The sequence below is a fragment of the Zophobas morio genome, unplaced genomic scaffold (genome assembly GCF_036711695.1).
Source record: "Zophobas morio isolate AGI-343-1 ecotype UQ-CSIRO unplaced genomic scaffold, CSIRO_AGI_Zmor_V1 ptg000038l, whole genome shotgun sequence".
Lineage (NCBI taxonomy): Eukaryota > Metazoa > Arthropoda > Insecta > Coleoptera > Tenebrionidae > Zophobas > Zophobas morio.
In genome coordinates this window covers 2827071-2839690 of record NW_026972143.1, presented here as the reverse complement: position 1 = coordinate 2839690, position 12620 = coordinate 2827071, and the positions used below count along the sequence as shown (strand labels likewise).

The 12620-nt window shown below is 30.8% G+C and overlaps 1 protein-coding gene across 1 annotated transcript in view; it reads right to left on the bottom strand.

Moving 5' to 3' along the window:
- Positions 1 to 12370, bottom strand: part of LOC135139883 (polycomb group protein Psc-like) — a 56539-nt gene extending 44169 nt beyond the window's left edge. Inside the window, exon 1 of the mRNA XM_064070233.1 lies at positions 12068 to 12370. Within this exon, the coding sequence (XP_063926303.1) occupies positions 12068 to 12082 (15 nt within the window). The 5' untranslated portion in view covers positions 12083 to 12370. The remainder of the gene's footprint in view (positions 1 to 12067) is intronic.
- Positions 12371 to 12620: the final 250 nt, after the last annotated feature.

Genomic DNA, 12620 nt, shown 5'->3' with positions numbered 1-12620 from the left:
GTGGAAAGATAAATAAAGATACGCTCTTTGTTAATTTAATTAAATCAAATTTTAATATACAGAGTGTTTATAAAAACTCTAAAACTTTACAATTTTCAAATATCGGTATTTCAGTTTTTTCAAGTAGAACATCCTGCATTTTATAACTGTATTTTACTCTATTTTTCTATATCGTTCTTCCAATATGTCGATGTGTGTCTTTTAAGCTTAACGAAGCATAAATCGCAGTAACCAAGCAACTTTAAATATATAAAATACTTAACAAAAAATAAAAACAATGAAAAAATAGAATAAAATGGATAATAAAATATATGTTGTATCTTTACTTAATTCTCCACAAAATATTGTAACACAAACATAAAAAATCGTATACCTTCCTATTTGAAAAATTGAACAACTGAAAAATCAAAATCCGAAAAGTCGGAAAATCAAAATATCGACAAATTGAAACATGCAAAAATTGAAAAAAATTCAAAATTGAAATGTCAATCAAAAATCCGAGATGTCGAGAAATCGAAAACATTAACCAACAAAAAAATCAAAAAATTTAAAAATTGAGAATTTGAAAAAAATATTAAAACTGTAATATCAAAATAAATCGAAGTATGTACTGAAAAAAGTCGAAAAATCGCAACATCGAAAAAACGAAAATTCTAGAAGCCGAAAAATTGAAAGCTGGAGTAATCGAAACATCGATAAATCTAAAATTTAAAAAATCGATAAATTAATATGTCTCAAAATTCAAAAATATAGAAGCCGAAAACTTGAAAAATCGATAAATCGAAAAATGTTTTAATCAAAAATCCGAGATATCGAGAAAGATTGAAATACATATGTATTAAAATATTTAAAAATAGGGAAATCGAAACAACAAAAAACTGTATAATTGAAAAATCGAAGAAATCAAAAAAAGGAATTGTAAAATCCAAAAATTAAAAAACTGACAACAAAAAAATCGAAACATCTAAAAATTGAGATATTGAAAAAATCCTAAAACTGAAATAAAGTCGAAAAAACGCAACATCGAAAGATTGAAAATTCTAGAAGCCCGAAAAATTGAAAGCTGGAATAATCGAAACATCGAAAAATCTAAAAAAAAAAAAACGATAAATTGATATATATCGAAAAATTGAAAAATACAGAAGGCGAAAACTTGAAAAATCGAGAAATCCAAAATTTTTAAAAATCGAAAATCCGAGATGTCGAAAAATCGAAAAATTGAAATATGTATGAAAAATTTAAAAATAGGGAAATCGAAACATAAAAAAATTGTATAATAAAAAAATCGAAGAACTGAAAAATAAAAAAAAAAAGAAATCCTGAAATTCGAAAATTAAAAACTGAAAAGTTAAAAACAATCAAAAAAATTAAAAATCGAGAAATTGAAAAAATCCCAAAACTGAAATGTCAAAATAAATCGAAGAACTGAAAAATTGGAATATCAAAAAATTGGAAAATCGAAAAATCGAAAATTCTAGAAGCCGAAAAATTGAAGAACTGAAAAATCGAAAACCGAAAAGTCTAAGATTCGAATAATCGAAACATCAAGAAATCTAAAATTTAAAACAAATCGATAAATCAAGACATGAAAAAATTGAAAAATGCAAAAATTGAAAAATGTTATAAATCGAAATGTTGAAAACTACATACATAAACCGAAAACGTGAAAAATCGAAAAATTGAAATTAAAAAATCATAATTGGTAAATAAATCGAAACATCAGAAAATTGTATAATTGAAAAATCGAAGAAGTGAAAAATACAAAAAAAATCGTAAAATCCAGAAACTAAAGAACTGAAAACATAAAAAATCAAAAACTTAAAAAATCGAGAAATTGAAAAAATCTTAAAACCAAAATGTCAAAATAAATCGAAAAATTGAAATATCGAAAATTTGGAAAATCGAAAAAGTGAAAAGTTGAAAAATCGAAACACCGAGAAATGGAAAATTCTAGAAGCCGAAAATCCGAAAACTCGAAAAATTGAAATCAGAAAAGTCGAAAAATCGAAAACTCGAGTAATTGAAACATCAAAAAATCGAAAAATCTAGAATTTAAAAGATCGATTAATTAAAATATCGAAAAATAAAAAAATCCAAAAATTGAAATTTTGAAAAATACAGAAGCCGAAAACTTGAAAAGAAATCGAAAATTTGAATTACTAAAAAATTTAAAATAGAAAAATAGAAACATCAAAAAATTGTATAATTGAAAAATCGAAGAACTGAAAAATTAAAAAAAAGAAAAATCGTAAAAGCCAAAAATTAAATAGCTGAAAAAATTAAAAATCAAGAACTTACAAAATCGAGAAATTGACAAAATCCTAAAACTGATATGTCAAAATAAATAGAAGAACTGAAAAATTGAACTATTGAGAAATTGGAAATTCGAAAAATTGGAAAATCGAAAAATTGAAGATTCGAACAATCGAAACATCGAGAAATCAAAAATTCTAGAAGACCAAAAACCGAAAAGTCGAAATCGAAAAAGCGAAAGATTCAAAACTCGAGTAATCGAAACAATTACAAAAATCTAAAATTTTAATACATCGATAAATTAGAATATCGAAAAATTTTAAAAATGCAAAAATTGAAAAGTTGTCAAAATGGAAATGTTGAAAAATACAGAAGCCGAAAACTTGAAAAATTAAAAAACACGGAAATCGGAACATCAAAAAATTGTATACCTACTTAAAAAATCGAAGAAGAGAAAAATTGAAAAAAGAGAAATCGCAAAATCCAAAAATCAAAAAGTGAAAAAAAATCAAAATATAAAAATAAAAACCGAAAAATTGGAAAAACGAAAAATTGAAAAATCGAAAATGAAAAAATTTTACAAAATGAAAAATCGATATCCAAAAAGTTGAAAAATCGAAAGCTCGAGTAATCGAAAAATCTAAAATTTAAAGAAATTCGGTCAATTAAAATATCAAAAAATTGAAAAATGCAAAATTTGAAACTTTTTCAAAATTAAAAAATCCAGAAGCCGAAAACATGAAAATTTGGAAAATTGAAATATTGAAAAATCGAAACATCAAAAAATTGTATAATTGAAAAATCTAAAAACTGAAAAATAAAAAAAAGATAAACAGTAAAATCCAAAAATTAAAAAAAAGAACAAATAAAAAATCAAAAAATTTAAAAATCCTAAAACGGAAATATCAGAATAAATCTAAGAACTGAAAAAGTAAAATATCGAAAAATTGGAAAATAGAAAACTTGAACAACTGAAAAATCGAAATCTGAAAAGTCGAAAAATCTGAAATTTAAAAAAATAGATTTTATAAATTATACTTTCAAAAAATTTCCTAAATTTTCAAAATTAAAATATTGAAAAACACAGAACCCGAAAACTTGAAAAATCTATAGGTACATTTAAAAAATCGAAAATCCGAGATGAAAAATTAACAAAAAGTTAGAACTTTATTTATTTCTCCACAAAATATTGTAACACTTCCATTGCCAAAAAATTTTAAGAAAACTGGAATAACGTGGCAACGCCGCATCTTATTCCAAAAATAAACTGTAGTTGTACAGCCTGAAAAGAGGCCAATGAAATAAGTTAAAACATATGTCTTACTTAAAAACAGAACACTCTGTATAGTAAAAAATAATTTTAGAGTAGATATACTACTCAAAGAACCATACAACTTTGGTCTTTGACTCTTTATTCTATCTCTAATAATAATTAATGTGATATCGAGAAACGCGTGCTTAGTGACTCACCCCGGATAATCATATTATATATAATATATTGGCCATTGTTTTCGCCGGAGTTTGCACAATTTTTAAATCTCCGTTGTCAAAAAATACAAATTTATATAGGTACAATTTGCTACACAAAAAATTGATCTAAAATTATTTAGAGAATGGTTATAATATTTACTTAGGAAAGTGTTGCGACAGACGAAAAATAAAATTCTACAATAAATAAATATACGGGGCATCCTTTTAGACGTTCTTCGGCGATATTATTAGCGAACACCGAGCATCACCATCAACAATCCTTGCAGAAGCTGTTTTGACTATTTTTGGTACAAATATTTGCTAACAATTTAGCAAACTAAAATATCAAAAACATAAAATTGGAGTCTGAATACATAATAAATTCGATTTGATTATGTTTTATACAAAAACAAGCAAACAAACACCACCGGTTTGGACCGCTCCGAATTCTCTATTCCTGGCTCCACACAATGTACAGTGTAAAATTGGAACAATTTATTTATTTTCCGAAACTTTAATTAATTAAACAGTCTCATTTATGCGCAAAATAGGGTGTCAAAATTTCATCAGACAGCTTAATAGTCAGAATTCCCGTAAACCACACTCTACACACAAACGAAATAATCCACGATACGTAAACACCTTAACAAAGCCTTGAGGAAGGCGGGAAACAGTAAACACGCATTTGAAATTCAAATTCGGATGCATCTACAAGATAATGTCATGGAAATGTAGACAAATTCGTTATAGATGGAAGCAAACACAAAGACAACACAATGAATAAATCACAAAAATTTAAAGGTGCTACCAACCTACACTAGACTTCAACAATAAAAGAAACTTCTCAGCTAATCCGTCCTAATGAAACTAATGCAGAAATAACCATTTCTAATTTATTTCGCTTTCGGAGAGACCCACATTCTGGATATTTATTTTCATGTGGGAAGACACAGTTCTGCTCATTTTAATCGTTAGACCACTGCATACGACAGGAGATGAAAGCGATAATTAAATTTGGCCGCTCTTTGTAACCAATTTACGTCCTTTGAGTTAGCAAGATTTAAATTACCGCATGTTCTACATACGCTTTGATGCTAGATGCTAAAAAGAGTTCACTTTTCATAAGGTAGTCGATGTTGTGTGAATGTTTATTGCGATGAAAATTTAATATCGGGGGAATTCCACGTTTGATGTAGTTTATTAAATTTTCGCCGGGACTAATGTTTGCTGAAGTTGTTTGTATTTTGTGGTAAAACTTCATAATTAAAGCATTCGTTCTTTTATTATTAAGCAGTCGGCGAAGAAAGACAATCGAACGGTTGGTATCGATCGGTGGTAATTTGTTTACAAAGTCGGCACTATTGTGGGTATTTGTGGTGTGTGAAATATGAAATGTCGGGCGGACAACATAATTTGTGATCGAGATATCCTTGGAATTGAGCTTTTATATTTGCTTTGTTTTGGCGTGGTTTAATCACCGACATGCCAAAACCCGTTCCAAGGATAACTCGACTACAATTTATATTGTTCTATAAATCCAGTGCCAAGTGGAGCATGGATAAAAGAGCTCAAGGAATTTAGGCTTAGAAAATATAAAGACAGATTTTAGATTCGTTATCCCAGATGCTGAAGTGTTTTATTAATCCATACTGTTGCATACAATTGACATTTCGTTGTCAGCTCTCATCGATTAAGGCCAACTTGATCACTTTTCCCGTTGAACACCCGATACTTATTTTATTCTAGTTAGTGTTCAATTTATTTTGATATTTAAACTACACATAAAAGACCGTAGAATGCATTATATTTTCATAATTTGAAAACAAAATAAAAAGAAAAAACAAAAATTATTTGAATATTTTTTTTTAGTTTTTAATCAAAAACACTTTTTTTTTACTTGAAATAGAAAATCAGTTTTTTTAAGCAAAATTTAACTGAACCTGAACTTTTTTGTACTTGGGGTTTTCAGATTGTCAAAATAAATCAAAAAACCGAAAATTCTAGAAGCCGAAAAGTCGAAAAACCGAAAGTTGGAAAATTGAGAAATCGAAAAAATTTAAAAATCGAAAATCCGAGATGTTGGGAAATCGAAAAATTGAAATATTAAAAAGAGGCCAACCAAATGTGTTACGTCTTAAAAACACAACACTCTGTATACCTAGTAAAAAATAACTTTAGGGTATAGTACTCAAAGAACCGTACAACTGTGGCCTAGACTTATTATTCTATTTCTAATAATTAGTGCGCGCTTAGTGACTCACCCTGTATAATCGCACTATATATAATAGATTGGACATTGTTTTCGCCGGAGTTTGCCTACATTATCGACCGAGCAGCTAATTATTTATTATTTAAAAAGTACCAACCTGTTTACCTTGAAAACAAAAATCATTCTTCCTCAAAGCTATTAAATCAAACATTCCTAAACTGAAAATTTTACAAAATGATGTAATATTCAAAATTTGCTAGAAGTTGTAAATTCAAAAATATTTTAAATATATTGTAACACAAAGACAATATTTAAAAACAGTAAAATTTTGGTGAAATTTTTCATCATATATATTTAAAAATCAATATCTCAGTTATTTATGGAAAATTCGGAACGCTGTTTTCGCCACTGTTTTAAGCTCACAAAGCTCTATACAATACGGGGAAAATATTATTATTTCTTTTGTTGAAAATGACACAAGATTCCTTTAAGTGTATTCCATTTCCGATGAAAAAATCTCCAATGTTTTCCAGTAAGCCATTTTTTAATGAAAGAAATGAAAAATATTTCCATAAGCTACCGAAACTTTTTTTTCAAATCATGAAAATATAATGCATATTACGGCCTTTTTAAATGCAGTTTAAATATCAAACTAAATTGAATACTGTAGAATAAAATAAGTATCGGTTGAAAACGTGATCAAGTTGGCCTTGATTTTTTGTAAAAATTGTGAAGTATGTCCACAATTAAGCTCAAATTTAATCGATGCCAGCTGGCAATGAAATTTCAATTGTATGCAGTCGTATTAATAAAACACATGCGTTTTTCAATACGTTTTCTTCTATCAAAAGCAACGACAACTTGATGACTTTTTCAATTGAACACTCGTTATTTCCCACAAAATAAAGCGGTAATTTTCCCGTTTCCGTCTGTCTGTCGATCGTGTCGATTTAATTAAACACACAATCTCCGAAACTACTGGGCTGACTGTTATCAAGTTTTATTTGTATTTTAACAAAATTTATCTTATTATCACCACCTAAAAATTTTGCATAGTAAACGCTATATTCAATTTTCTAAAATAACAAAACCTTTTTTTTTGTACCAAGAAGTTTTCATGAAAAAAAAAAAATTCGCAGAATGAAATGCTATTAGCAATTTTTTTATTTTAAGAACAGGTATAACAAAACATTAATTAAAAATATTCGAGGAAACTTTGTAAATAAATATAAATAACACTATCATTATTTAGCAACGTAAATGAAAATAAATCTTCTTTATTGCTCAAAACTCGCACAAACACGATACAACATAATAAGTACGTGGAAAATGACAATTAAAATAACTTGGGAACATATACAGGGTGAACATAAAATAACGGATAAGCTCCATGATACATTGTTAAAAAGACTCTGAAGAACCCGAAAATATGGTTAAAAAATCGCTGCACCAAACTATTGCCAATATTAAACTTCAAAGTTGAAAAATTAACTTCGTAATTCTGATTTGTTTTAATGAACTGCATGTTAAATAGTTGTTAATAATTTAATAATAATTTGCTATTTTTTATTGTTGGCAGAACTTGTTTAACAAATTTTATGAGAATTCGAGGCTGTAATTCAAACCATATGAGAATTATGAAGTCAACGCCTCAACTATAAAGTTTAATACTTTCAAAAATTTGGTTCATGATTTTTTAACCACTTTTTCGAGATTTTTAGAGCCTTCTCAACAATGTACAAACGAGCTTGTTCGTCATTTTTTAATCACCCTGTATAAAGGGCTATCAAAAACAGAATGAACGTAATTAAACACCTTGCCACTTCTTGAGTTACAACTTCAAATCGGAAAATGAAAAAATAAAAAATCAGTTTTGAGGTAAAATAAATTTCACCTGAAAAATTAAGGAAAAATCACTTGTTTAATATAGGTAAATATTACACTTGCATACACTGAAATTACATTTTTTTACACTGTGACGTAATAAAAACCGTTGATTTTTTATTTTTTTCCAATAATAGTATCCCCTTTTTTAAATTTTGATATTAAATGATAGAAAACGATATACAGGGTGATGCTTAATCCAAGGTATACCTAAAACTTGAGAAAGATCTTCCTTACTAAAATGTATACCTAATGTTTAAAATTTACGGGATGTAATAAATTAAGAATTTATCGGTATCTAAATTGAAATAATTTCCTCTGGGATCACCCAGTAAAATGAGATAAAGCGTTTTAGATTACGTCAGTAAAAAGCATTTCTTCCTTTATTAATATTTTTCAGACACCCTGTACATCTATGTATGTCTAAAAAAATATAAATACACTAGTAAACTACAAATCGATTTTTTAGAGAGGATGAAAAAAATGTTGATTAGAAAAGAATTAAAAAAGTTTTTAATTTTATAAAATAGCAAAACCTAAACTTTTTTGCCTTGGGGTTTTCATGAAAATTAAATTCACAATTAAAAATATTGGAGGAAACTTTGAATAAATAAATAACGGGTGTTCAATTGAAAAATCACTCAGAGAAGGCGTTGGAATTTCATTTGACACAAAGGGCATGTCTGTTATTATAGCATCCATTTGGCAGAAACATAACCTCTTATATGCCATATGTTATAAGAACAGACATGCCGTTTGTGTCAAATGATGTTCCAACGCCTACTCTGAGTGATTTTTCGATTGAACACCCGTCATAATAAGTACATTATAACAGTATTATTATTTAGCAACTTAAATGAAAATAAATCCTCTTTATTGGTCAAAACTCGCATAAACATAATTCAAGCATGACAAAATACATGGAAAATGAACATTAAAAGCACTTGGAAAAATACAGGGTGGTCAAAGAATGACGCATAAACTTTTGACAATATTAAACTTCAAAGTTGAAAAATTATCTTCGTAATTCTGATTTATATTAATGAACTGCATGTCTAATAGACTATTAAATACTTAATTAGTTATTAATAATTTAATAATAATTTGTTAGAATACGTTCCCATTTTTTACTGTTGACAAATGTTTTTTTGACAATTTTTATCAGTATTTTAGACTGTAAATCAAAACATTTGAGAATTACAATAAACTTTGGAGTTTAATATTTTCAAAAATTTGGTTCAGTAAATGTTTAACCATTTTCTTCGAGTTTTTCAGAGCTTTCTTAACAATGTACAATCAAGCTTTTCCGTGATTTTTTATCACCCTGTATAAAGCTCTATCAAAAAGAGAATGAACGTAAATAAAATAGCTAACCTTTGACTTTTCTTGGTAATTTTTGAGTCATAATTTCAAATCGGAAAACTAAAAAAATAAAAAACTCGTGATCTAAAAAAAAATGTTTTTTCACATGAAAAATTAAGATAAAATCAGTTCTTAAATATAAGTAAATATTACATTTACATACGGTAAAATTACATTTTTTTAGAGTGTGCTGTAATAAAAATAATGATTTTTGATTTCTTCAAACCCTACCTAATTGCACCAGAATTATAATTTTATTCATTTGGTTTTAAATTCTTCAAATAGTCTCCCTATTTTTTTAAATTTTGATTAAAAATCGTAGAAACGATATACAGGGTGATTCTTAATATAAGGTATAAAACTTGAAAAACATCTTCCTTACTAAAATGTATCTATACCTAGTGTTTAAAAGTTCCGGGAAATAAATAAGGGCGAGTATATAAACCACAAATGTAGATTATCTCAGATACAACCCCTATATTTTAACAAAACATCTACTCCAAGAATAAAAAAAAACACAAAAAATAGATGACACGTAATTTATTCCAGAATCAAAAATCCACTACTTGTTGAATTCAGTTTAAAAAAAATAAAGTGATTAATTAGTTTAATTCTTCTAAGATTACCAAACTACAATATTTGAAAGTCCTTAAATTATTTCATTCTAGAAGAAATCACTAAAACTGACACTGGCAATGTTGCCAGTTGTATTTTTGAATAAACTGCGATGTTGTTCGTTACTACTCAACAATAATAAACACAATCAAAGGCAGCCATGGATTATTAAAGGTTTGTCTTTGATTATTGCATTTTAAACTCGTCCGTCAAACGGACGCTAATCTGACAAGCTAAAAATTCTATCAAAGACATATCTCCAAAAATAATCATGTTTTTCTGTTGTCCCGGTATTTCCTGATGATATATAAAATACTGTGAAAAATGACCCAACACAAGAACGATTAATATCCCCAACTTAACGCACGACTTTCTGCAATCAACTCCAGATTCCATATATAGTATTCCAATGGCACGTCTTTGAATTGAAAATAATAGTGGTGACTCGCAGAATGTTTCCAAGCCAACGTTTCATATCTTAGCACTGATTGAAATAAAGAAAAAAGTAGTGAATTGAACTAGTACGCCGACAGTATTAGATATTTGTTGTGGAAGAAATATCATTTTATAAGAATAAATTGATATTATTTATCCACTTTTAAAACAGAAAAAAATGTAAATGATTATTAAATTTCATGGCCTACTAGGCGACTTTTTTCGATCATATGGTGTTTTTCAGCCTACTTGGTGCCACTCCTACACAACTGCAGGGAAGTCTTTGTAAGCAACGTAACAAAAGATGTTTATGAATGGGTAGACCCAAGGCACGACCTTCAGAAAAACAAAATTTAACCAAAAACAAGCAAATTCCATTAGCCCATACAATCCCTTATTTGTTTAGGTATCTACAATCTCGGTCATTACCACTTGGCTGAAATGAATCACTATTAACCAGTGATCAAGATTTTTTAATGTACCCCAAGGGTCAATTTTGGGGCCTCTTCTGTTCCTTGTTTATGCAACGGAATTACTTATGTTACCAAGTTAGACTAAAAATCACTTAGCCAATCAACGTTAAGCACTTTGTTTCGGTACCAAAAAATTTAAAGATCACCGAAATTCAACAACAGATAATATTAAATTTGAAATAGAGTAGAAATCACATCATTAGAGAACACAGAACTTTGCTTTAAAAGACATATTTTTCCACTTCGGGCTCGTGTTTTTAAATGTACTCTTAAATTCTCAGCAAAATTAATCTCAGCTTAACTGTAGAACAAAACTTGCTTACTGATCTCAGATTGACAACAATCTGGGTTTTGTAAAAGTTCCCCTCTTCTAACAATTCCGACTTAGCAATTTAGGAATTTGAAGCTGCTCACCTCCACCTTATCACCGCTTCCGCATCAAGATAACCCACAGATACCACCCATGTGACGTCACACCCCACCACCCGCCGTCACCACAAATGACATTTCACCTCGATTGGCCACACCGTGTCGCCACGTGACCTTCACCTTAACTCTTTAAACCCATTCATCATGACAAAATGGCGATACGTGGCAACCACGCAGCACGTGACAGCCGATTTCCCAAATCCGCAAAAAAACAATCACGTGACGCAAACAAACAACGACACCCCTGACCCGCCGCCGCCACCCGGCCCCCGATCCGCCGCTAACTAGATTACGCAACGTCGGAATGTTATAGTTTTTCCCGTGCACCCCTAGAAAAGGGAGAAAGTGGATCACCCCAGCGCGCGAACAAAATAGCATCGGTGAGGGAGAGGCGAGATGCGAGTGCGACGAGGACGGAGATAAAACAACCGCGCAGCAAAGGAGAAACGTATAATTTAAGAGGGACGCACTCTGCCATTACAAATGAGTTAAAAAAAGAAAACGGTTCAGCGGTGCAGACGGAGAGAGAGAGGGTGACGTGGGGAGAGCGAGCGGGAGAGAGACGCGAGACGGTTCGAGGCAGCTCGCGTGACATGATATATTGTAAATAAAGAATCTTCACTTGTTTCCAGAGCCTGCTATTGTTTATGCACGAAGAGCGGCACGGGGGGCAACGAGGGGGGCGGCGGCCGGATTATCGCTTAATTAGTGTCGGAGGCGGCTGGGCGACACGCGAAACCCGACCCTAATAAATAAACAATAAATCAACAACAACAATATAGTATCTACAACATGCACAATTACAACAACAATAGTAGCGAAAACGTAGTGTGGATATAGAGCGGAAGTAGAGATAAGGATGGATAATTAGCGGTGGACGAGAGAAGGGCAGCGCTAGAGCGCGCAAAGCGGTCGAAGATCAAATTTATCAAGTTACCTCAGCCTTGCGCATTCAACTGTCACCAGCACATCGCTCCACAGCACTCTGCGTTAAAAACCGTAAATGGCAACGCCGCAGCCGCGCCGGTCCGGCAACGCCGCTTCGCCTACATACACAGATACTGTATTGCATGTTAAAATATTCCGCTGTTCGGGCTCGATTTTGACGGGGTTCGCATTACCGTACGGACGCGAAATTCACACAGACCGTTCGGAGAAGCTTCTTTTCCCGATTACCGTTTTTAGCGCGCGGAAATCCGGTGAAAATTGGCCGAAAAACACGAAAGAACCGTCAACATGTTTCCGCAAGTAGAAATTACGGTGTACTAGCCGAGCTTCGCTTGTTTCCACAGCCGCTTCGACCCGCCTGACTTGGGCCCCGCCCCTGGCCAATGGCAGCGAGGAACGAGTATCGACGTCACGCGGGGGTTAACGAACACGTACGGCGTGTGACGAAGCTATAAACGTCCTTTGCGACGCATTCCATTTTGTTATGTGGTACATGTGTGGAGGATTTTTGAGGAGATTTTTGAAGGGGGCGAGGGGCGGGG